The sequence below is a fragment of the Branchiostoma floridae genome, chromosome 8 (genome assembly GCF_000003815.2).
Source record: "Branchiostoma floridae strain S238N-H82 chromosome 8, Bfl_VNyyK, whole genome shotgun sequence".
Lineage (NCBI taxonomy): Eukaryota > Metazoa > Chordata > Leptocardii > Amphioxiformes > Branchiostomatidae > Branchiostoma > Branchiostoma floridae.
This window is the reverse complement of record NC_049986.1, coordinates 6,084,803-6,107,538: the sequence shown is the minus strand read 5'-3', so window position 1 is coordinate 6,107,538 and position 22,736 is coordinate 6,084,803. Positions and strand designations below refer to the sequence as shown.

The 22,736-nt window shown below is 39.3% G+C and overlaps 2 protein-coding genes across 3 annotated transcripts in view; one reads left to right on the top strand and one right to left on the bottom strand.

Moving 5' to 3' along the window:
- The first annotated feature begins 702 nt into the window (after positions 1–702).
- LOC118421405 (UDP-glucuronosyltransferase 2C1-like) lies at positions 703–6,964 on the top strand. 2 transcript variants are annotated; one of them, XM_035828673.1, is made up of 6 exons: positions 703–843; positions 1,211–1,235; positions 1,591–2,457; positions 3,570–3,798; positions 5,042–5,267; positions 5,871–6,964. In XM_035828673.1, exons 3-6 carry the CDS (start codon positions 1,597–1,599, stop codon positions 6,157–6,159), a joined length of 1,605 nt encoding a protein of 534 aa, XP_035684566.1. In that variant the 5' UTR covers positions 703–843; positions 1,211–1,235; positions 1,591–1,596; the 3' UTR covers positions 6,160–6,964. The 2 variants fall into 2 exon arrangements, with proteins under 2 accessions (XP_035684566.1, XP_035684567.1); XM_035828674.1 differs by lacking the exon at positions 1,211–1,235 and having other exon boundaries at positions 729–843.
- Positions 6,716–22,736, bottom strand: part of LOC118421163 — a 30,447-nt gene continuing 14,426 nt past the window's right edge. The window contains exons 12-33 of the mRNA XM_035828323.1: positions 22,441–22,610; positions 21,769–21,954; positions 20,999–21,143; positions 20,327–20,526; positions 19,690–19,857; positions 19,113–19,250; positions 18,749–18,866; positions 18,294–18,409; positions 17,720–17,831; positions 16,604–16,804; positions 15,873–15,951; positions 15,230–15,363; positions 14,719–14,811; positions 13,130–13,159; positions 12,443–12,487; positions 11,522–11,607; positions 9,937–10,104; positions 9,190–9,328; positions 8,639–8,692; positions 8,387–8,489; positions 7,869–8,046; positions 6,716–7,434 (exon numbers count right to left, since the gene is read on the bottom strand). Of these exons, the coding sequence (XP_035684216.1) occupies positions 7,117–7,434; positions 7,869–8,046; positions 8,387–8,489; positions 8,639–8,692; positions 9,190–9,328; positions 9,937–10,104; positions 11,522–11,607; positions 12,443–12,487; positions 13,130–13,159; positions 14,719–14,811; positions 15,230–15,363; positions 15,873–15,951; positions 16,604–16,804; positions 17,720–17,831; positions 18,294–18,409; positions 18,749–18,866; positions 19,113–19,250; positions 19,690–19,857; positions 20,327–20,526; positions 20,999–21,143; positions 21,769–21,954; positions 22,441–22,610 (2,981 nt within the window). The 3' untranslated portion in view covers positions 6,716–7,116. The remainder of the gene's footprint in view (positions 7,435–7,868; positions 8,047–8,386; positions 8,490–8,638; positions 8,693–9,189; positions 9,329–9,936; positions 10,105–11,521; positions 11,608–12,442; positions 12,488–13,129; positions 13,160–14,718; positions 14,812–15,229; positions 15,364–15,872; positions 15,952–16,603; positions 16,805–17,719; positions 17,832–18,293; positions 18,410–18,748; positions 18,867–19,112; positions 19,251–19,689; positions 19,858–20,326; positions 20,527–20,998; positions 21,144–21,768; positions 21,955–22,440; positions 22,611–22,736) is intronic.

The following is a 22,736-nucleotide window of genomic DNA, read 5'->3' as shown; positions in this document are numbered from 1 at the left end:
TTTTTGGTGGCCCCTGCAGCGGTTCGGGTATGACATGACTAAATTCCAATGGATGGTAGATGCCAAGCGATTGGCCTCGTACATGATGCAAATTAAAAGTACACGCTATGTATTTAAGAAGAGAGCTCTATGATATGCCTTTAGAGCTCTTTTCTACATATGCCTATGTTATGCTAGTCAGGCCACATCGAGGTGATAGCAACAATTTGCCTGCCTAAAGGCAAATACATTTGTGCAAGAGATACCAACAAACAAAGAAGTTGCTGTACATTTGTCATTCAACGCGTTTGTAAACACACAGTTTTATGGCCATCGTTCGTGCGGAGTTTTTTAGAATTGTGACACAACCCCTCTGTACGTCTCTCTCTTTTTAAAACAACCGTTTGCTTCTCTACATAAAATCATACCCCACATATGATTTCTTTGTTAAACTTTTCCGTTGCTTACTCTGAGCAAAGGGGTCGGTCTTTTACGACCTGTCACGTAAACTTTGAAATGTCAGTTGCACAAGTTGTTCAACATGTTTCTTGGTGGTATTCAAATGACTGTTGCAAACTGTGACCTTTCTACCTTTCCGTTTCATCGCGTCAGAGGGAGGGTTGAAATTGGCAATAGCCTAGATGCAAGACTTTTATTTCAGGTTCCACACAAGCCAACTTGATGTCAAGGTCACATGTGAACATAGTACAGTGGGTGACAAATTAGCAATAGTTTCCGCACCCCCCGGAAATAGTGGAATCATCCGACCAGCTGGAACACAATCCAATGGCTTTGAAAGGGGCCGTATAGAGTTCCTTCAAAAATGCGTTTGTTGGCAGTTGACAGAACAGGATACTATTCGGGGTAAGTTTTGAAGGTTTGAGGCTTAAGATAGTGACACATTTTGCGTATACTTTAGAATAGAATTACTAGTATATACCGTAACTGCCCCCCCCCCTCCCATGTACTAGTATTGGTTAAACAAGATGTCCCAAACATGCATATGTCTATTGTTTGTTTCTACAGATAACATAAAGGTAGTTATCCGTAAAACGTAGGTATTGTAGCGACTGTTTTGGACAGAGAAGTCTATAAGCAACAGCAAACGAACAAACAAGGGAACGTTTGCATGGGTTGTTTTTATGCTCGATTTTGTTGGTGCTTGTAGTGTTTTCTAAACAACAACACCCCCCCCCCCCCAAGTGCATTCACTGGTGTGTTACAACAACAGATCTCGCGGGCACTGACCCACAACGGTAAGGTTTTGCTCAGTCAATCAGTGGGCTTTTAATCTTTTAACGTTTTTTGGGGGGGGCTTCATGAACGCACTGGAGTCATAGCCTCCGTAGTTGTCTTTGAAGGGGGCTGTTTTGTTGTTGTTGTTTTTTGAAGGGGGGCGGTAGCGCGAGGGCGCTGATTTTCAACGTTGGCGAAGACATTACAAATTTCTTTCCATGGCAAACTCTCTTCCTCGGCAAACTTCCTTTTCCCGTCATTAGGGAACCAATATCCACCGTTCAAGATCGCGAACCAACGCCAAGCCATTAGGGAGGTTTGATAGAGTGTCAAATTCTATTTTTAACCAAACATTTCTCCATCTTTCTCCAACAGATAACCATGATTTGGTCCCCAAATGACATAATTTTCCTGCTCTCTTTGTGTTTTGTTCTACAATTGCAAGTATCTTGCAATACAACAAAACAAGCCGCGAACATTCTTATCGTGAGTCAGACACCACACAGCACCTGGTTAACCCTTCGGGCTGCAGGGCGTGCGTTATCTGCTAGAGGGCACTCCGTCACGGTCTTGATGCCCAATGACGTACTCCAACACCTGCACAGCACACCGACTGAGGACAAGCTAACGTATGAAGGAGCTCAGTGTACCCCCGGAATGTTAGAAGCAGGCCTTGCATTTCAAAATCATTACTGGGAGGTTGGATACGACAACACGTTACAGGCGTTGGAAGACCTCGTCAACGCAGCCAGCAAAAGTTGCGAAGCCTTGCTACATCACTTAGAGACAAAAACTACCGAGGCCGAGAAGTACAACATGGTGCTATGGAGTCCCGCTGAGCTTCCATGCGGAGCAGTTTTGGCGCGGTATCTTGAAATACCGTCCGCTGTAATCTACATCCCGACCTTTTCTTTTCTGCACAGCGCAGGCAACCCTTTGCCTGTAGCTTACTATCCGATCTCACCCAGTGGTTTTACGTCAGAAATGACATTTATGCAGAGAGTGCAAAACACTCTCTTCTACCTTGTCTCAAAATACGTTCACCACCACAGACTATTTTCCCCTTTTGACTACACCGTGCACAAGTACATTTCTAACGACACTAGCACGGAAGAGATCGTAGCCGATACCGATCTTTGGTTGTCCCTTGCGGACTTCACTTTGGAGTTTACTCGTCCGACCATGCCAAACGTCGTCAATGTGGCAGCTTTTAATTTGGCCGAGCCGAAACCCCTGTCACAGGTAAGTGGTTATGATAAACGTGAGTTGTTAGACTCCTTTGAGCAATTTACGGCGCGATTGAATTTGTCGTAGTTTTTTTTTTTTTTTTTTTTTGCAACATATATTTACAAGACATGGTGACGGCACACTCAAGTCGTGACTTATATTCATGCCGCCACCGCAAAAGAATACAAATACATGGATAAATAAATACAAGATAACAAAACAAGATAACAAAAAAACAAGTAGGCAAAGCACTGAAGCAAAAACAACAAATGAAGATTCAAAGATATAAACTGAGAATATGATGATTAACTAAGTCCCTTAAGACTGGTAGGATGATGTTTAGTCATTTTTGAAGCGATTGGTATCTATTAAGAAAGCCTGCACAAACATTAATATTTTGGAGTTGTCTGCAGAGGACAGAAAAGAAGATCCATTTAAAAGCAATTGTACTAAATTGTCGTCGGATAGATTGTCCATATCAAAACCTACCAGTCTTCTCAAATTGCCGAAGAGGGAAGATCTCTGATGATTGTAGTTAGGGCAGTGTAACATGAAATGACTGATACTTTCACATGGATAACCGCAAGAACAAGCTGGACTAACAACAAGTTTACGGGTGAACAGACTTTGATTTAAATTTGTCGTAGTTGTCGTACGATTTCCATGTTGTAGAATCGTTAGCTAACTTTTCTTGTGAGAAGGAAGCTGAAAGTCGCACGATACATGTATATGCATGCACGGTTACTAGTCTTTCAAGAATGACTTCAGTTAACCGCCGCATGACGATCGGGCGACAAATGTCACCGGTCCTTTCGAACTTTAAATAAAGCTTCTCGTTTCTATCGATCAGTTCCATTGCCATAGACATCAGATCTTAATCATAACCCTTTCAAAATGATTAAGGAAACCTTTTTTAAAATTTTTTTCTAGTTTTCACGATCTTGAAGTTTTTATTGCCAATTAAACTTATGAAATACATCACCTACTTTAAACAAGTCTTTAGTTAGTATCTGCTTGTTTAAAGAAAAACTAAGTTGCACGTGTCAAAAATGAAAATTCCTATCATTGAATGAAAGACCTTTATTGTACATATCATTAATCACTCATTGATATGTTACTGTGTTTAGGACCTGGAAGATTTCATGCAATCATCTGGAGATCCGGGAGTGATTTTATTCAGTTTGGGCTCCATAACAGCGTCCATGCCTGATAGAATCGCACAAATCTTCCTGGAAGTCTTCGCAAGACTGCCACAGAAGGTTATCTGGAAAATGGGCTCAGATAGTGACCGTGACAGTCAGAACTTTCCTCCCAACGTCAAAGCGATGAAATGGGTACCGCAAAACGACCTGCTGGGTAAGTGATTTTTGCTTTATTTTGTTTTGTTTTGTTTTGTTTTGCGACATCGTTTTAGCAATTAATGTTACTGCCTTTGTCAAGAGAGCTATACTTTTGGAGCAGTTAGTTCCTTTTACTTAAGGTAGTATATCAGGGTGGCTGAGCAAAATTTCAAAATGATATTTTCCAAAAAATAACTATCAATGTTATTTTCTATGTAGTTCTATTTTCGTTCAGAGAGCTTAACAATAGAAGTTGTGAGTGGATACTTAGTACTTGTATGTGAATAGTGGGGCTGAAAAAATATAATGATTGATAATGAATGAAGACCTTCATTGTACTTACATACCCACTGGGTTCAGTACAGGTCACAGCAAAGATACATGAAATATATACAATGAATCTACAATAGTCGTAATCTACTACGTAAATTCGACTTCTTCCAATGAGTCTCCAAGCAGCTTTTTACGGCATTGCAGTGGAATTTATGGTTTTGATATCACATTTCCGAACATCCCGCGGGTCATAATTTTAAGTCTTTAAGCGGCAGATAGATATCTGTCAATCCTACCCGCGGTCGGAATAGAGCCTCTGGGGATACGGAACACACCGTGTCAGGGCTCAAAATAATGGGTACATGTGCACCCAGGTGCACCCAATATTGGAGCTGTGCACCCAATTATTTTCTGTGGGTCCCAAATATTTTCTTACGTCTATGTAATACTATGTAAAGATATCAAAGTATACTAGTATACATCATATTCATGACATCTAAGTGTTAGAAAAATGATAAAAGTGTCTGTCAAAGTACTTGTTTAAGAATTTGATAACTTGTAACTAAGTTTTATTATTAGGTTATTACTTAAATTTAAGTGGTGCACCCAAAGTTTTTTTGGTGCACCCAAAGTTTTAAGCTTGGTGCACCAGTGCACCTTATCCCAAAAATGAATTTCGAGCCCTACGGCGTGTTGTCTACTATAGTTACCATACTATGGTATTAAACCATACCATACAACAGCGTTAAAAACGAGCGATCGCGATGAAGTCACTGTGACGCAGCGGTAGACAAAAAGAAGTTGTTTTCCCAAATACTGATTTACATATAACCAGTAAATGAATCCAATCTGCTGACGTCCTGGTACGCAGCAGCCGTCCAATACCATAATATAAACAATAACAACGATCACTTCTATACGCGACGTTCATTCTAGCGTTTCTAACATATCTGTAAAACTGTACTTTTTGTTTGACTCTTTCGTAGCACACAAGAAGATGAAGCTCTTCATCAACCACGGCGGGACCAATGGCATATACGAGTCCGTGTACCACGGCGTGCCCATGGTACTCGTGACACTCCCGATCTCATCTGAACTTCGCGACAACACCGCTAGGGCTGTGTACCACGGTTACGGCGTTCAACTGGACATCACTACCATGACAACAGAGAAGCTGCTACATACAATTCAGCACGTCTTGTCAACAGACAGGTATGGTGGCGGTATTCTGGAACCTCTGTGTGAACATGGCCGCTAAATTCCGTCTTCTAAACGGTTGTCGCCCGGTATAAATTGTTGTCACCATTTTACGCACATTGTATACAACCAACTCCGGCACTATCTGTTCACACGGTAGCGTTTATGGTGTAGGTGAAAAAGAAATAGAGCTTTTGACTTTTTCAACCCAAGTTGATGTAATTTTTTTCTTTCGATCATCTATATTGTTCGTCGTATATTCGTAATTGAAATGTTGTTTTGTTACACACTTAAACTGCTTCTTGTTATCCCCTGAAAAAAAGTAATGAATCGCTATGGATATGGTCTAAGATCAGTTTGTGATATGACTTGGACCGTTTGCAAAATGTACAATTTCATCACGGACATTAGGTAAAAAAGGTTATTTATATCGAGTCAACTTACGGTGATTTTAGATTGCTAATATTTAAAAAAACTTGCAGCTATCCCTTTATTTTCCTAAATACCATGCATTTTTAGTAATGGATATCTGTTACTGCGCCGACAACGGTTAACTACCGTTACCTAATAAACAAGCTACAATCTAAACTTTGCTATTTTACTTTTTTCTTATCGTAGTTACAAAGCGAACGTGGAGCGTGCCGGGAGAATCATGTCGGACCAGCCGGTACCACCCCTAAACCTCACCATGTGGTGGATAGAACACGTCATCAAGCATGACGGACTGCCACACCTGCGCACGCGCGCTAACAAGATGCCCTTCTACCAATACTTTCTTCTTGACGTCATGGCTTTCTGTGTATCGACCCTAGCCGCCGTGTTGGGTGCGTCGGTGTGTGCTTGTCGCCTGATGTACAGAAAGATAAAAGAAAAGCAACAAAAAGAAAGGGACAAGAAAAACAAGTGAGACTTATCATTATAAGTATCTTCTTTATTTGGAATTTTATACAGATAGCAACATCTGTGTTGTCTTGATATACAATCTGGACATATACTCTGGTTTTATGTGTATTGAGTAACACAAAATATCTATTGTGCAATACCCAGAGCCAGTTTTAATGATAGCTGTCGGCTAGTTGGTTTTAGCATGTATTTTAGATAACGCAGCCAAATGAATCAAGTCATACTATGGTCATTGTAGTACCAAAGAATTTGTTGAGAATTACCTCACAATTACGTTATGTTACAAATTGTCAAACATGTCATTTTACCCAATGGAACTATTAGTGTTTTACTTTGTAAACCATTGCCACTCCTATCCCTGAACACATAATGTATGCAATAAGATATCTAATTAAGGCATCTATGGTGAAAGATTCGAAAGGAACAAAGATACTTATAATTAACAGCGTTCTTTGAAATTTATAAATCGGCCCTCCGTTACCGTTAGGCTTTAATACAATGGTGTATATTTGTGAAAATGGATTGATAAACAGCCTATTGCTTACATATGCGTATTTTTTGGTAGCTTTTATAATCAGATATCCGATGGACAATATGTTTTAACAATCTTATTAAAGTTAACTTTGTCCATAAAAATGCACGTTTTTACTAGCACTTAAATACCGAATTCAAATCTCAATCTGTTCTATTTTGATTAGATGGTCTCAAAGCAAAATCTACGGTCTAGTTTGTTTAGCAATTGATGTGAAGTGACGTGATTTGCTTGTAAAATTTTGGATATGCAAAAAAAGGCAAGTGAGAACAAGTAATGCTTTCAAAAAAATGTACTTGGTGTGGCCTTATAGAAACATTGATATTAGGAATTGTATCGAACTAGTTGTTGTTTCTTCATCTATCTTAAACAGGGTAAATGAATATTAGCTAGGGGCGTTTTTAAAAGCCACCTGGTTTATAACCCAAACTAAAACGAACTAACGCTTTCGTACACGGGAGGATTTTCTCCGTCTCCCTCGAAGGCTTCGTTCTGGTAGATGGCGTCGTCAAAACCTCTCCGGGACGTCGCCGGCATGGCGTCAGGGATCCGGGAGGTTGTTCCCGCCTGCCCGCCCTTCTGTCCCACGGTGTCTTCCGTGTCGAGTTTCTCCCAGAGGTTGCGGATACGGGCTAACATGTGGACGACTGTCCAGGCGCGGTGGACTAACATGGCCAAGAACTGGATGATCAGGATGAAGCCGAAGACGACGAGGAAGACAAGACCGAGTGGGTTGGTGTCCAGGACCTTATTTGAAGAACAAGAGAAAGGTGGAAAATGTGGGTTTGATGAATAACGTTTGAATAAAGAAGTCAAAGCTACGTGTAGGATTAAAATTGTCAAGATTCATGGACTCAATCGTTCGGTTATTGGAACCGGTCATGAATTATGATACTATATACACCATTAGCTTTGTATAACAGCCTTATGGACAAATATAATGTTACAGCCCAATTTCGACACGTGTCGTTGGGATGTACCCCGGGCTCTTAACCCACAAATTTGTATCGATATTCTTTATCCTATTTTAAATTCGTTGAATAATCTTTCTAACACCGCATTGCCTCACGTGCAGTTAGATACCACCTAAAGGTTTACACCAGAAAATTAAGACAAGCAGACTCAAGGGGCCCCCTCTCTTCACAAATGGGACTGTCGCATAACAGAAGATACCACCATACCTGTAAGTTGGCCTGAGAGGCCAGTGTGAGGATGAGGGTGAGCCACAGCGCGTTGGACACGAACAGCACGATGAGCCAGGAGTTCCGCAGCTCCACCAGTTGTTCTTTCAGACCCACGTTGTTGTTGAAGACTCCGTAGTCCTGCTTCAGTGCAGCATCGCGGACACGGTTCCAGAATCTGGTTCAAACATCGAGAAGAAAAAAAACTTAACAACTCGGTCAAACGGCATGATTTTGATGCCGTAGGTCTCGACGTCGCATTTTTGTAACAGGAGAGTCAACGGCCATAAGACAAGTAACTATATGCCAATAATAAATTCAGTTTCGAATCTGGACGGATCCTAAACTATGGCACACTGTGTAGAACCGATGTCCTAAAATGTAGTGCCTACAAGCAATATAGTGGTTAGAGTGATTGACCTAGCTGAAAACGTCTGGGTTAAAATCACAGTAGGTACGTAGCAAGTCTATGTCCTTTGAGCTATATTGGAGGTCCTAATTTTGTACACCATCCTTACTTGTACTCTCGGTATTTCACGTGCTCTTCATCAAGATCCTGCATTCTCCGGGACTCGACGTTGTCAGAGATCACCTTCTTCACCCGGTCAATCATTTCATCGGCTAAACAAAAAATTATTAGATTTAACACATGTGCGAGGCTATAACAATTCATAATATATGATTTTAATAAATGTTTTAATGGACTATCTACACATACGGTTTTCTAAATTGTGTTGTAAATTGAAGTGAAAACAGGCAATTCCACTTACTTTCGCTAGGGTGTCGAAGATGACTTATTGCTACCAACATACGCTTGACGTGAGCTGAAAATTAAAAAAAAAGACAGAAAAATTATAAATTAACTATTCAGAATAAGCAAAGATTGTCAAGTTAGTTTACTTTTGACGTATTGATCATTTTGGTTGGTTGGAAATTAGTCACCTCACTTAGCTTGCAATCGGTAACTGATTGTAAAAAAAATCAGGATACAAAAGAGTGAATTAAAATGAATGATACAATTAAAATGATATAACAAAGGTAGAAATCATCAAACGTTGGAATGATAATATGTACAAACAACTCGGGATAATGCCAGTAAGTAGCTATAGCTGAATAAGTATTAAAGGAAGTTCCATGGCCAAATCTAGGTACATGTACTCATCTTTACTTATTATAGTAAGTGAAGTGAGGAAAATCGTATAAAGTGTCTTTCCAAAGTGCACTACATCAAGTCATATCAGGGTTTTGAACCAAGGACCTCAGAGCTTTAGGTTTAACACCCTGTCAATTGTGCCACATGATGTCAACGTTCTATACTCACCAGTCTTCACGATTCCAAGGTTCTCCCTGATCTGCTGCTCTTCCAAGTTGACCAGGCTGGCCACGTCATAAGCGTCGTACACAAACTTGTCGTTGTACTGCTCCAAACCGATCTGATCCAACCATTCTTCTACAGTATCCTGTGCGAATAAACAAACGGTAACAGTGATGATATCGAAATTGAAGAGGTATCCTGATCATGACTGAGGAGTTGCATACGCCAAATAGCGGTTGTGCACGCAATGCGCAACTATATATATATATATATATGATTGAAACGGTAAAACTTTACGTTCCAGGTAGCAATCAGTACGTTTGTCATTGAAACTGAGCAGATCCGCTGAAGAGGAAGATTTATCATTAAATTATGGGCTTACATGCAAATTTAACTCCAAAAGAAAACAAAACCGATTATATGTAGAGTTACTTAGAATTTTCCTACTGCGCTTCTTTCCAAAATTCAGACTAAGAGATTTAGAGTGTCACTTTCTGATAGATGTTTATTTTAGGAAGTATACAGGTACATTAAAAAAAAACATTCAGTTAACAAGGAAATGTAGATGCGTATAGGAAATGCATGGATAGAGTCTGCATGGGTTTAGTATTAGAGTGAGTTTTAAAAACACACCTCGATAGCGTAATTCGCCACGAGATTCTGCAAAAATGTGTCCCGTTAGGTGTTTATGGATACATAATATATCGGGAAATAAAACGTCCTTCAGTTTAGTACAATTAAGATTGTACTTACGGGGACTTTGACGTCGATAGCGTATTCAGACAGTTTGTCGATCTGTCGGAGAATCTCTGGACGGTGCATCTTGTCTACTCCGATAAACTCCAGGTCTGACTCCTTCATCCCGGCTATGAAGCTGGTGTCGTCATAACCATGATCAAGGAACTTCTGGGCGTACTTCTCCTATGTATAATGAGAGACAAGTGCTTGTTTGATTTGGCCGCTACTGTACTATATCGCATCACACTTGTGTTTTTGTTGATCTAAATTAACAAATAGAGTCTTGACACAGATTTTTTTTTACATTGTGAACAATTCTGGCTGTTCTGCAAAAATAGAAATCCTATATATACCTGCTGCTTAGCAGTGCTAATAACAACACTTGATATTTGTAAATGAAATATTTTGATATAACACCTATGTAGAAAACTAAAAAAAATACGTTTGCAAGCAAATTACATTATGATAATGTTTTTTTTTTAACTTTTCATGGTCCTATCCATGAAATTTATTTACAAGTATACTCAGTATTTACATAATGTACAATAACATGATCACATCACTAAAGGGATTAGATCTCCCCATTTTTTGTCTACCTCTAGTTTGTGATAATTTACTTTCTGTAAGTATGGCATTTTTCAAGTTCCTGTAGAACAATATAAAACAATTTGTGCTATTAAAACATGCTTTATCTTTGTATAATACCCATGATTTGAATATAGTGTATAAGTCTATTGTTGATATATGATTACCAGCTTTTGACATCTGTACGTTTCTTGGAAAACCAATGATACGTGTTTCAAAATTACTAATCTTTATCACATGTAGGAATCTCTGAACTCTTTCCCAAAAGTTATCCAACCTGGTGTAACTAAAGAACATGTGTTCCTCGTTTTCTATTATCTTACAAGTGTTGCAAAGAGGGGAATCTATCATTTTCCATTTATAAAGATTGTTATTACATGGTAATATTCTATGTAGTAATTTGTACATGAAATTTGACAGTTTTATTTCAGTTGTGAAGTAAATTGTTCTATCAATCCAAGGAATTTGAAAGATTTGAGGATTTTTATGGAAGTTGGCTGCCCATGATTTTAAACTATTTGGGCTATCAATTTTATTAAGGATTAGTTTCTTGTACAGAAACCTGCATGTGTAATATTTGTAATCAAAATCTTTTGTTGTTTGTTCCGTGGATTGATGTTGTATGTTTTTCAGTAGTACTATTCAACTTTTGGGAATTGCGTTTTTTTTTTGCGTTTTGATAATGTTTATCTTCACATAGTCTGGGGTAAAAAAAAACTATATCTCTCTCTATCATATTTATTCTACTTACTAAAACAAATTCATATTTTTGTGACCAGCTCCCTGCTTTGTCCTGCGTCTTGCTACATGATGTAATCGAACACTACGCGGTGTCTATTACTACGTCGAAACCGTGGCGACAACTGTCGGGTCTAGTTAGTTCATCAACCTCGTTTGTTTGGAAATGAAGAAAAACAACAGAAAAAAGAACAACATTATGTTTTTCTCCTGGGAAGGTAAACATAATAAATTGTGACATGACTTATTTTAACCTTATATACTATCACTTACTTACCCTCATCTTGTCCGGTAGCCACATCTCTACTCCTACCCTGTCAGTGTCCTGGTAACTCATCCTCCAGTTGGAGTGCTTGCGAGAGGCTGTTACGTTGAATAAACAGTCAAGTCTTTTTAAAAACCAAAGATATCAAGCATTAATCAAGGTGTACAAAATTTTATCCCTAGAACTATGGTAGAGTTGAACTTGAGTACTAAAGGAGTGATGATTGCACTCATGTACAAAGGCTCTACGGATTCGAAGCTGATGCGTAAAAAAAAAATAACGCCAATTTATCTATTTATTTAGTTCATCTTCAAACAGATAGGTAGCCCCTACAACAGTGCATAGTTGATTTCCAAACATACATGTAAATAATAAATACAAGACAAAACTTGGTAACAATCAGTCAAACTTTGAACACCCAGGGACAACATACAGTACAGAAAACATAAAACCGGTGCGTCAAAACATAATCAGTGTCCATACTCAAGTCGAAAACGTTCCAAGGTCAAAATCAATATGTCAAGAGATGGGGTGGAGGTCAGAGGTCAAATCATATATGAAATCATGTGTAAAACGAAAATTAATGAAACTGAAATTTACAAAGTGTGGATAGTAAATCATCTGTAAAAACATCAGAGACAAAGACAATTGACCCTTATGCCGGCTCTATTGATAGTTATTTGATACAGATGTGTAAAAACCTAAAGCTGTAAAATACTGCAAAGAAATCTGATGCTGAATTGTGATCAAATGATAACAGACTATGTGTATAAACTTTTATTTGCTGGCCGGTTATATTAGTCTGTATTCGTTGTTTAAAAAGTAGGTATTGGTGGATATTTATATAATATGCTTATTGCAAGTTCTTGCCTGAGGGCTAATTGCAGGTACAAACAACATGTATAATAAAGAAAATGTAAAGGTGCTATGTACCTCTCCGTGCAAGGCTTTCTTTGTTTCTCCGACGAAACCATCTTTCTGTAAAATGAATCAAGACAAATTAACTTCAAACTTAAATTTGTGTTGTTTAGTTCATTGCGGATAGAGCACCATGAGAGCGTCGCCCTAATGGAACGGGGGGCCTTACAAACTATACTTTGTCACTCCCCACAAGAGGCACTTTTTCCTAGAACTGTGTGCATTGCGTGCGCTTGTCACACATTACCTGCTAATTCCGTTAGTTACAAACAAAATTTCTTTAACGTAACTCTTAAAATCAGCTGGGCTGACTGAAAGAGATTTTATTATTGCAGCCATGCAGTTCTTGGCTTGGTATTATTTTGGTGTACCCACTGTGAGTAATACAAGATTGAGACAATAATCATTTGGCCCGACGAAGTCCTTTTGCTGGCTCAAAAAGATACAACAAAAGTTACATTATTACTTACTTTGAGTCATAGTGCGTCTTGCAACTGCTCCCATTGTAGGTTCATCTGTTAGAAGTATAGACATTATTTCAATAGAGAAAGGGGTGCATCATGTCTAAACACTTAAAACGCAGCTGATACCAAACATTTTGCAGGAAAACATCGTTTTACATTATGTTTGTACATATTTGCAGATAACATGAAAAATGCAAAAACTGAGAAATGACTCCTACATCCATTTTGAATGGCTTACCTGGTAGGCTGTCATTGGGATCAAATGTTACTGTTGAAGGAAGAACAGACAAATTTAGAATTTATGTATGACTGATATCCTTTTCCACGATTTGTAAATAAATATTCATCCTGTTTACAATTAATGATCTTCATGTGCACACGCACACACACACATGCACTCACGCACAATTGAGCTTTCACATAACTTCGCATTGTCCAGGACTGGCCTTTATCTCATTCTAATCATTTTACATTTCAAAATGTGATTTCGGATGTTTTTTTCTGGACACATCTATTTCACATATCACGAACGCAGTGCAAATGTGAAAGAAATGCAGCACAAAATATTCAACATTATTTTACATAAAGGTGATTTTTTTCTGTCACATTTCAGTAATGTGACCTAAATGTTATTGTATGCGTTTGTATGTGATAAACCGTGATATTTCCCCCATCACATTCAATTCACATTATATCGCATTTTCTCGTCTTTTTTGGTCAAATTCACATAAAGTGAACATTAATATATTGTGACCCTCCTAGTGTATGCATATACATACAAACATACATACGAGGGCGGTTCAAAAAGTAATGCCACTGGTTTTATAACAGGCTCATGTTTTCATCGAATGAGCTGAAATTTGGCACAAAGGTACAAGAATATATCCTCTTGAGATTGACATATTTCAATTTGTTGTTAAAATTTTTATGAGTGACTGAGTTGAGTTCAAGTTGACCACACCCCTGTTATCCCGTCGGAAGAAATTAGAGGGTTAATTAACGTACAGTTGATAATGTTTCTAAATCACTTGTAGCTATTGTAAGAAACTGAAATTGCACATGTATCAAGTTGCACTTCTCTGTAAGCCACGTGCCTATTTTAATTTTGTAAATACAATCATTTATTATTTTTTCGTTCCTGGTGTGAAGTGAGGTCGTCAGGGTCGTAATTAGCGGTGGATTAGGGGTGAGCTGCTTAAACTGTCCATAACCGACTTTTTTTATTAACTGAGAAAAATCAAACTTAAGACACTTCTTGATCTTGAAACAGTTAATAATTGTGCAAAGTTTCGCATCTTTTGGCTAATGGAAAAGCCGTCTACAAAAATCTTTATTCAACAAATCACGTATTTGGCTATTAATCAAACTGTCTGTAATATAGCAACTCGATCCATTCTGGTGGCTGTAAAAGATGAACCATTGAGAGTTCAAACATGAAATTTGACATGTAATCTATAGAGACATTTGTTATTATACAGGTGAAATTTCAGTTTCCTACCATAGTCTTAAAATGGTAAGAACTAGAGGAACTGATCTCCTGACAAGCTTTTAAGGGTTTGGTCATCTTAAAATCATCTCTGTTGCTCATAAAAATCTGAACCACAAATTGAGATATCTCAATCTCAAGAGGATATAGCCTTGTACATTTGTGCCAAATTTCAACTCATTCGATGAAAACATGAGTTTGTTATAAAACCAGTGGCATTACTTTTTGAACCGCCCTCGTACCTACAGATACGCGCGCGCACGCACACACTCTTCAAGTTCATTTTGATTGTACGTAACTTAAATTAAGACATCCATAGGTTTCAATTATCTTGTACGCACCCTTTCTTCTCCTCTTAGGCGGAAGTGGTGGAAGAGTCTTGGGTGGAAGAGCTGGTGGACTTTGAGGACGCTCCTCAGTTTCTGGTTCTTCGGCTGCAGAAAATGCAAAGTAACGTCATCATTATTTCGGACTTTTATTTATCTAAATAATGACAAAGATATTAAGGACAATGATAAAGACACAGACAGCTGCGTTTATGTCACATAAGCTGGGTTTAGACCTGCACTCAAAGTTGATTAAAAAAGGCTTGTATAAATGTAATCTATAATGCTATCCTATAATGATGTTCCTTAACTTCCACAATGGTGTCTCTATAATGGCACATCAAAATATGCTATCTTGATAAATATGGACTTATCAATTAATTCGGAGCACTTGAGTCTTCTTTTCTCAGCAAATATTTCACTTCCGCTCAGAAAGGTGATTTTGCCTTGTATAATAGATTAAAGAATATAAAAGACAAATAAATGATAGTGGTAATATTTTAACATTTTAAGTATGAACCATTACCGATAGTTTCTTCCTGTTCTGGAAGCCGAGGTTCATTATCGGTCGGAGATGTCGGTTCTGAACCCGGCTCGTCTTGTACAGGTAACTCTTCTATATCTGTGGCTTCTGCTGAGTCTGTCCTGCCACCACAACATCTAAAATGAAATCGGCATGCGAATAGAACTTTACCTCTACAACAGAATCAAATCGGAGCATTCCTGTCGGACGTTTCGAGTAACACTTTCTTTCGGCGACACTAAAATGAACTGGCAGAACAATTCGATACAAGTACATCGTTCATCATCTACATCTAATCTAACAACTACATCTAAATGGAAAAGAACAAAAGTGTAGACACAAATTTTGTACAGAATGACTTTGCAGTATAGTGAATGCTCATCTGTTTATCTTATCCATTCATCAAATCATTTATCTACTTATTCGCTCCTTTTTTTTCTTTTCGGCCACAGTTGTAGCACTTTCATTTAGGCTCACTGTGATTCAGATTCAACTTACAAAAAAACGTAATGAATCAGTAAAATAAAAATGTGTTGAGAATATACCGCTGATATCAACAAGGAAAAAAAATTATAATAAATGCAGTTGTAGTGTAGCTAAAAGCCATCATTAAATCAATCACATGTATGGACATTGTTTTACTCACCCACGTAGTCCATCAACAAAACTCCACCACATCTCTCTCCAGCTCTTCGAACCCCCACTAGATTTTCCTTCTCGGGTTCCTTGTATTATTGGAATATCAAAATGGAATAAAACATGAGATGAAATTTAGGAAAACTGTGTCAGACTAAATAATCATCATTGCAACGCACATCAGCGCGCGACAAATGCTGTTTATAACCCCAAATCTTACAGTAATATCAATTGACATATAAGGCAATTTTTGTTCGTAAATATTAATGAATCACCAACTCAGACTAACTTCTTATCACAGAACCCACTAATCATTAAAGAAGTGGGACTTTTCACTAACCACTGCCTCCAAAGAAGAAGTCAAACCTCCCAGTAAAGAATGCAGAAGCATGTACATATAGATAGCTGACGTGTGTGTATATAGAATAGACATTTGTTACTTTTACTGTCTGTATCATTGCAATTAGCCTACGGGCATGAATTTGCAAATAAATGAAAAAAATTATAAAGCAGTACGTCTCGTACGTCTTTTACTTGTACAGTATTGCAATACAGAAGAAACAACAACCCAACAAAATGAATACAATGTCTTCGAGTTAATTATATGAGTCGTGTAAATGTGTTCGAGTTAATTGTGAGTCGTGTAAATGTATGTATGTGTTGTCACCCAATATCAGCTAAGCTGTCTGGGTTTGCCATGTATTGCACTGTCTGCAATTTCAATAAATCTAAAATCCTTACCCCAGCTCCTGTCGTTCAGGTTACAGATGCTGTAGATGGTGAGCAGCAGGTAGCCTGACGGGAGACAGAACAGGTACCAGATGCCGTGGAACAGGCAGAAGAACTCCGTCGGATGCAGGAGGGCCGTCACGATGAAGATCCCGATGATGAGGAAGAAATACAAAGTGCTGATCGGGATGGGAAGTAAAACTACATCCCCACCTAGAAAGGATAACAAGTTTCATTTGCATGAAAGTTCATCTCTGTTGGTAGAATACATTATAGAAATAGCTAAACTTTCATTCCAACACTGAATTAATATAGGGACTTACCCTAAATTTTCGGTCGAACTCCGTCAACCTTGTTCACAGAATGACCCTTTCTATCTCCAGCAGTGACGTCAGGAACACGCCACTTTTGTAGGAGGGGGTCACAAGTATCAGAAAGTCTATGCCGCCCCCCGTCTCTGTTGAGCGTGGGCCGGTGGGCTCTAATGAAGGAGGGATGACGGAGGTTGACGGAGCTCGACCAAAAATTTAGGGTAAGTCCCTATATTAATTCAGTGTTGGAAAGAAAGTTTAGCTATTTCTATAAGTTTCATTTGGATCTTTACTAGAATAGGGTTTCGTATTGTTTTCACACTATTCTATCTGGGGAACAGATACTTGTTATGTTGATGAAAGATGATAGCTACGCCAAGCATCCACTGTCTTTCGTCAGTGACACTGAGCAGATCCATTGAAGAGGAGGTTTTATATGATAAGTATGAATTGATATTTTTTTTTCTTGTCGGACCGGTCGAGAAAAACCGTACCTGAAAATATCACTAAACCGGATCTTGTACTGATCAGAAAATAACCAGATTATATCAGCACGCGTTTACGGATTTTGGGGAATACTGGTCAAAACATAACGACAGCGAAGTAAATGATAGTTGCTAATCATTATTACTAAGCTTCTACAGTCAAGCTTGGACGAGGTTAGTGTTGGTTACACGAAGATAGGACTTTAAAACGTTCTGGAACTGGGCCGCACCTTGACCTCAATTTTCTGCACCTGTACCCATCCTTATTGATATGCAATTGGGGTATACACAAATTTTACATAAACACAAGGAAAGGCAAGGTCGATGAATACCTGTAGAATTAGAAGAGGCTGGATTACTGAGACCCTTGGCGATGTCAGTCGCAGTCCCAACCGTCACGGCAGCCATCACCACAGCAAAGGCAAACGTCAGGATTTTGGCAATCTGCAATGCAGCCGAGACATTATACCACAGCAACTATATATGCAGTGCGCGAACTAGCACGGTCAGGGCAAAAGATACAGGAAGCTCAGCTGCTTTACTAAGGTCAACCACCAGAAAGACCAATATATCGTTCAATTGACTTTGATATTTGTCTTTTCAAGACCTACGCACACACTAAATACCACAATGATCTATACAGAGGTTATCAAATTATGATGACCACAAAAACATCAAGTTGTATCTGTAGCAAGATTGACACTTCCGCTGTTTCCATTTCTGATTTATCTTAATGCAATATCACTCATATTCCAAATCTGTGGAAGGTGGGAGAACTTTAGATGTTGAAAAAACGCGTAACAAACAAGCTATTGAGCTACGGTACAACGCAATGCAACAGTCACCTACGTATACATATATGCCATGATAACATCACGAAGACGTTTATTTGATTGTGTTAGGTACCTGTAGCTGCACATTCTGGTTTGTTTTGAGACACAGCAAGGCGAACGCAACCGACGTGAGAACCAGGAGCACCATAGAGATGACAGGATCCACACCATAGGCCACGGCCATGCCGCCTGTTGGAAACAATAAGCTCATAATATACAGGAATTGTGGATTGTGAGTGAATCAGTAAGATCTGTCCAGATATATACGCTTGCACTCTGCATATTAACTAATCGGGTATGCTACACTATAAGGTTTACCAATAAGCCTTATTCCAGCAACGACGGCCATGTTTTATTTCCCGGGTTCATCCGGGGGCAGTGTACCAAGACAAGGCTGCAGTTGGGCATTCTCCTATATAACCTCTATGTATATGTCAATCGATGGGATGGGCAAGAATACGATGTATAACAGGAGTCACCTACACCGAGGGGTTTTCAGTTTTGAAGATTGGAAATCCCTGAAATTACCTGAAATCAACAGCATACATGTTCCGGGTCCAATCAAAGTCGAGAGGAGCAACAGTAGCTGATACAGGATGAACAGCCGAGAGATATTGGAGTTCTTGGTGACAAGCGTTTTCCATTTCTAATGTGAAAAAAAGAGAAATTCATCAACCTTAATATACCAGTATTGTTCTGACAAGATTAACGCAACGTATTTGCATGTGTCTATGCAATGAAATTTCAATCGAACCTTAACTATTTTTAACAAAATCGTTTGATACGGTGGCCCAGAAAGACAAATGTCCCAGCCAATGCGCCATGGTTTACGTGGATGACTACAATTGTCTTTATCGGCCATCGTTGACGTTGGTTGATGTTTTATATTTACCTGTATAACCAGCACCAGGTTGGCCACAGTCGAGGGCAGCCACCGGCGGCGCTGTTTGAAGAACTCGTCAAACGTCTCGGGACAGAAGGTAGAGTCTTCAGACACGGCAGAGTACTCAAGTTTCCAGCCACTTTCCACCTACGAAAATGTGCATGAACTTGTGTAAGGGAAGCTGACTATAGGAGAGCATCCTAAACAGTATAAGAGTTTTTGTTATTTAGCGCAATACAGGCAATGGCTAGACTAGCCATTTAAATCTAGGTTGATGTATATGCTGCATTTTGTTTATCGTAACATATATTAGCAATACGTCAATTAGAATATTTGTCAAAAAATTTTTATTTTCGATTTTTCTTTTTGCCTGGCTTGATGTTTTTCTTTCATTTAAATACATGGATAGGGACAATAGGGATATCATTACAATATGACCAGTGTACGTCATATTGCACAAACAATAACGCGATCTACATTGCCTAAAAATGGTAACGATTTTCCACCCATCGACTTATGACAACTAGTATTTGTAAAAAAATAGTAACTATAAAAAAACTAAACATTTTTCTAAAATGAAACTTACGAGCAGTGTACAGAACCACCTATCCTCTCCCATGTCCTTGACCAGGAACTCATTGGCCTTGGTGACGTGAGTGGAGTACTCTGCCAGCCCGTCACGGACAGCTTTAGCTCGGTAGACAGAGAAACAACCAGGACAACACAGTACCGTGCCAAGGACGTTGTTTGCAGCCTGTCAATGATACAAAACATTCTATCATCTAAACAAGCTTTGTATGTAGGTGAAAATGGAACGTGTCCATGTTGGTGTCCCTATTTGAATTTTAGCCAATCGTATCTCAAGCATTTTCGGATGTCAAGTAGAAAACAAACATAAATAGAGCGGTGGAGTAAAATAGCTACGATTAAATGCACCCAACTCAAAGAAAACAAAGCTTGAAAAAAGATATACTGTTAGCAAGTTTCCGACGAAACGCAAAAATAAACTTGTTTACTATTCCAGTAAATTTTAGTAATTGTCCGACAAAACGCAAAAAGTAAGATTGTTTATCACTACAGTAAAATTTACGATTTTTCAAATGCAAAAACGATGACCAATCCATGACTTCACATGCCGATATTGCGGTACACCTTGGCAAACAACGTAAAAAAGATCATTTGTTTCAGTCGGCAAAACCTGCTATAACATAGACAGATGTTACCTTGTTTAGCCAGTGTCCGATAGCGTAGTCGAAGATCTGGTACCACGCCACTGCTCCAGATCCCATGGGGTGGGTACGGGCGCAGACTGCACCTACAGCCGGGTCCCGGGCCGTGATGTCCAGCAGGGCCTTAGCAGCCTCCGGGGTGAACTTCACGTCAGCATCCGTCACAAGGAGATACGTGTTCTCCAGATTGTCAGCTAAAAATTACAGCAAAGGAAGGGCGTCAATACATTTTATCCATAGCTTTATCATAAGTGGAATAATGATCATTTTACCATTTAGGAATGTTTTATTGATTGCAGTGCGTTTTGCTTGTCTTATTGTTACCATTGTATAAACTCGAGGTGAGGTTCAGGTATCTGTTGTCAGAATAACGGTATGTGATAGATAAAGCTTTGTAATCGGTCCCATAGCCTTTGTTTAGGCCGTTGGGGTAGTGGGCTGTTATTCACTATGTCTAGTGCATGGTATTGAAAGGCGGAGCTCATCCCTCCCCTTTTATTTCATTTAACTTCGCAATCGAATTGACCTATTTTTTCACTTGGTTGGGGTGGCTTCCATATCCAAGAACCCCTGGGTTCAACGGGCCTACCCCCACCCCCACCCCCACCCCTCCCTCAAAGAAAACTCTATACTTGTCTTGCTTTAATAGCTTGAAATATTTCATACCGATATGATGTCCCAATATCTCGAACCGCATGCTACAGGAACCGTTCGACTGAAGTGGGTAGATCCGGAGATAGCGTGTCTCTATCGGCTCTTCCAGCAGAACTCTCACTGCATCGTTTCCACTTGTTGGTGTGATGTTGAATGTCTAATATTGTAAAAGAGTGATAATGTATTATATGGTGGCCTACAGTCATTGTCACGTTGTCAAGTAACCCTCTGAGGTAACTGGTTGTTTTGCTACATCATTAGTCCGTCAAGTCGCTAGTCGCTTCACTGCTGTGCACAGCAGAAGTCGGTTCTCTACATGTCAGAAGTATTTTCACTACATGGTAGAAGTCGTTTCTCTACATGACAGATGACGTTTCGCTACATGACAAATGTCGTTTCTCTACATGTCAGAAGTTGTTTCGCTACATGGCAGGAGCCGTTTCACTACATGGCAAAATTCGTTTTAGTACATGGCAGAAGTCGATTCATTACATGACAGAAGTCATTTCACTACATGGCAAAATTCGTTTCACTACATGGCAGAGGACGCTTCACTGTAACAGGGAAGGATCGTATTACTACATAACAGAAGTCGTCTAGCAACATGGCAAAAGCAGTTTCGATAGATTTGAGTTTTATATAAATATTCAGTAAAATTATAATGCTACTTAGGGCATACTCATCCCCACCTTGCGCCCCGTTGCATCAGATGTCAAATCCCCGACTAAACCAAAATGTCTTTTTTTGTACATATGGCAGGGTAAAAAAAAATGTAATCGTACCTTGACGTCCCCATCAACGCCCTCTCCATACCGGCGCCAGGCTCCGTCCCCGAGTGCGGTCGTTGCGCCGCTCCTTGCCGTAGACTTGTCCAAATAACGGATCTCAAAGCTCTTGACCCACTCGTCGGCATGGGGATGACCCTGTACCACCAGTCCGGTCACGGCCATTGGCTCGCTTAGGTCAACCTTCATTAGACAAGATAACACTTCAACTTTGAAACGTACAGAATTTTGCTGATATTCCAAAATTTGCATGGCCTGTTCCACATTACCAGAAATATAGGGGTTATTTCTAAAATCATTACCACGATCATAAAAGCAGCTACCGTGAAAAAATATCTTGTATCATTGCGCAACTGCGTGCCGACGACATGCAAAACTACATAAAAATGCGGCAAAGGGAACATAGAGATACAGATGCACCCATCACATAGGTCAAATACTCTGCCTTCAGAGGCTACCCTCCGTCACAGAGTAACTAAGTAAACAATTTTTTTCAGGTTTAGCCATCGAATATGGTAAAGGATATTTACGTCATAATCATGTGATTGAAAGCAGCCAAAAGCACAGAGCAATCTGTACCCACAGAACTTGAACTTTCTTTGACACGCATGTTACCATCGAATGATGTTGCTGTGTGCTTGATAGTAAATTATTGTAAACCATAGTTACCTCTATGTACTGTAAGCCGTCTTCCTCTGCTGTCCAACAGGAGGACCCGTTCAGTCTCGCTCGATGCGGTCCGCTGCGCTCAAACGTCGACGTTGACTTCTTTGGCGAGGATGCCTCGATGTCGTCATCCAAGATGGCGCCGGAGGACATGCCCAGTGGATTGTAGTTAGCTGAAAAAAACGTGATGTATTTTTTTCATTAACATTAACATGCATTGGCATAATACCGGTCATAAGCCTTATACCGGTCGATTAGAAATAGTGGAACTAAAGAGATCTACACATGCAACAATAGTT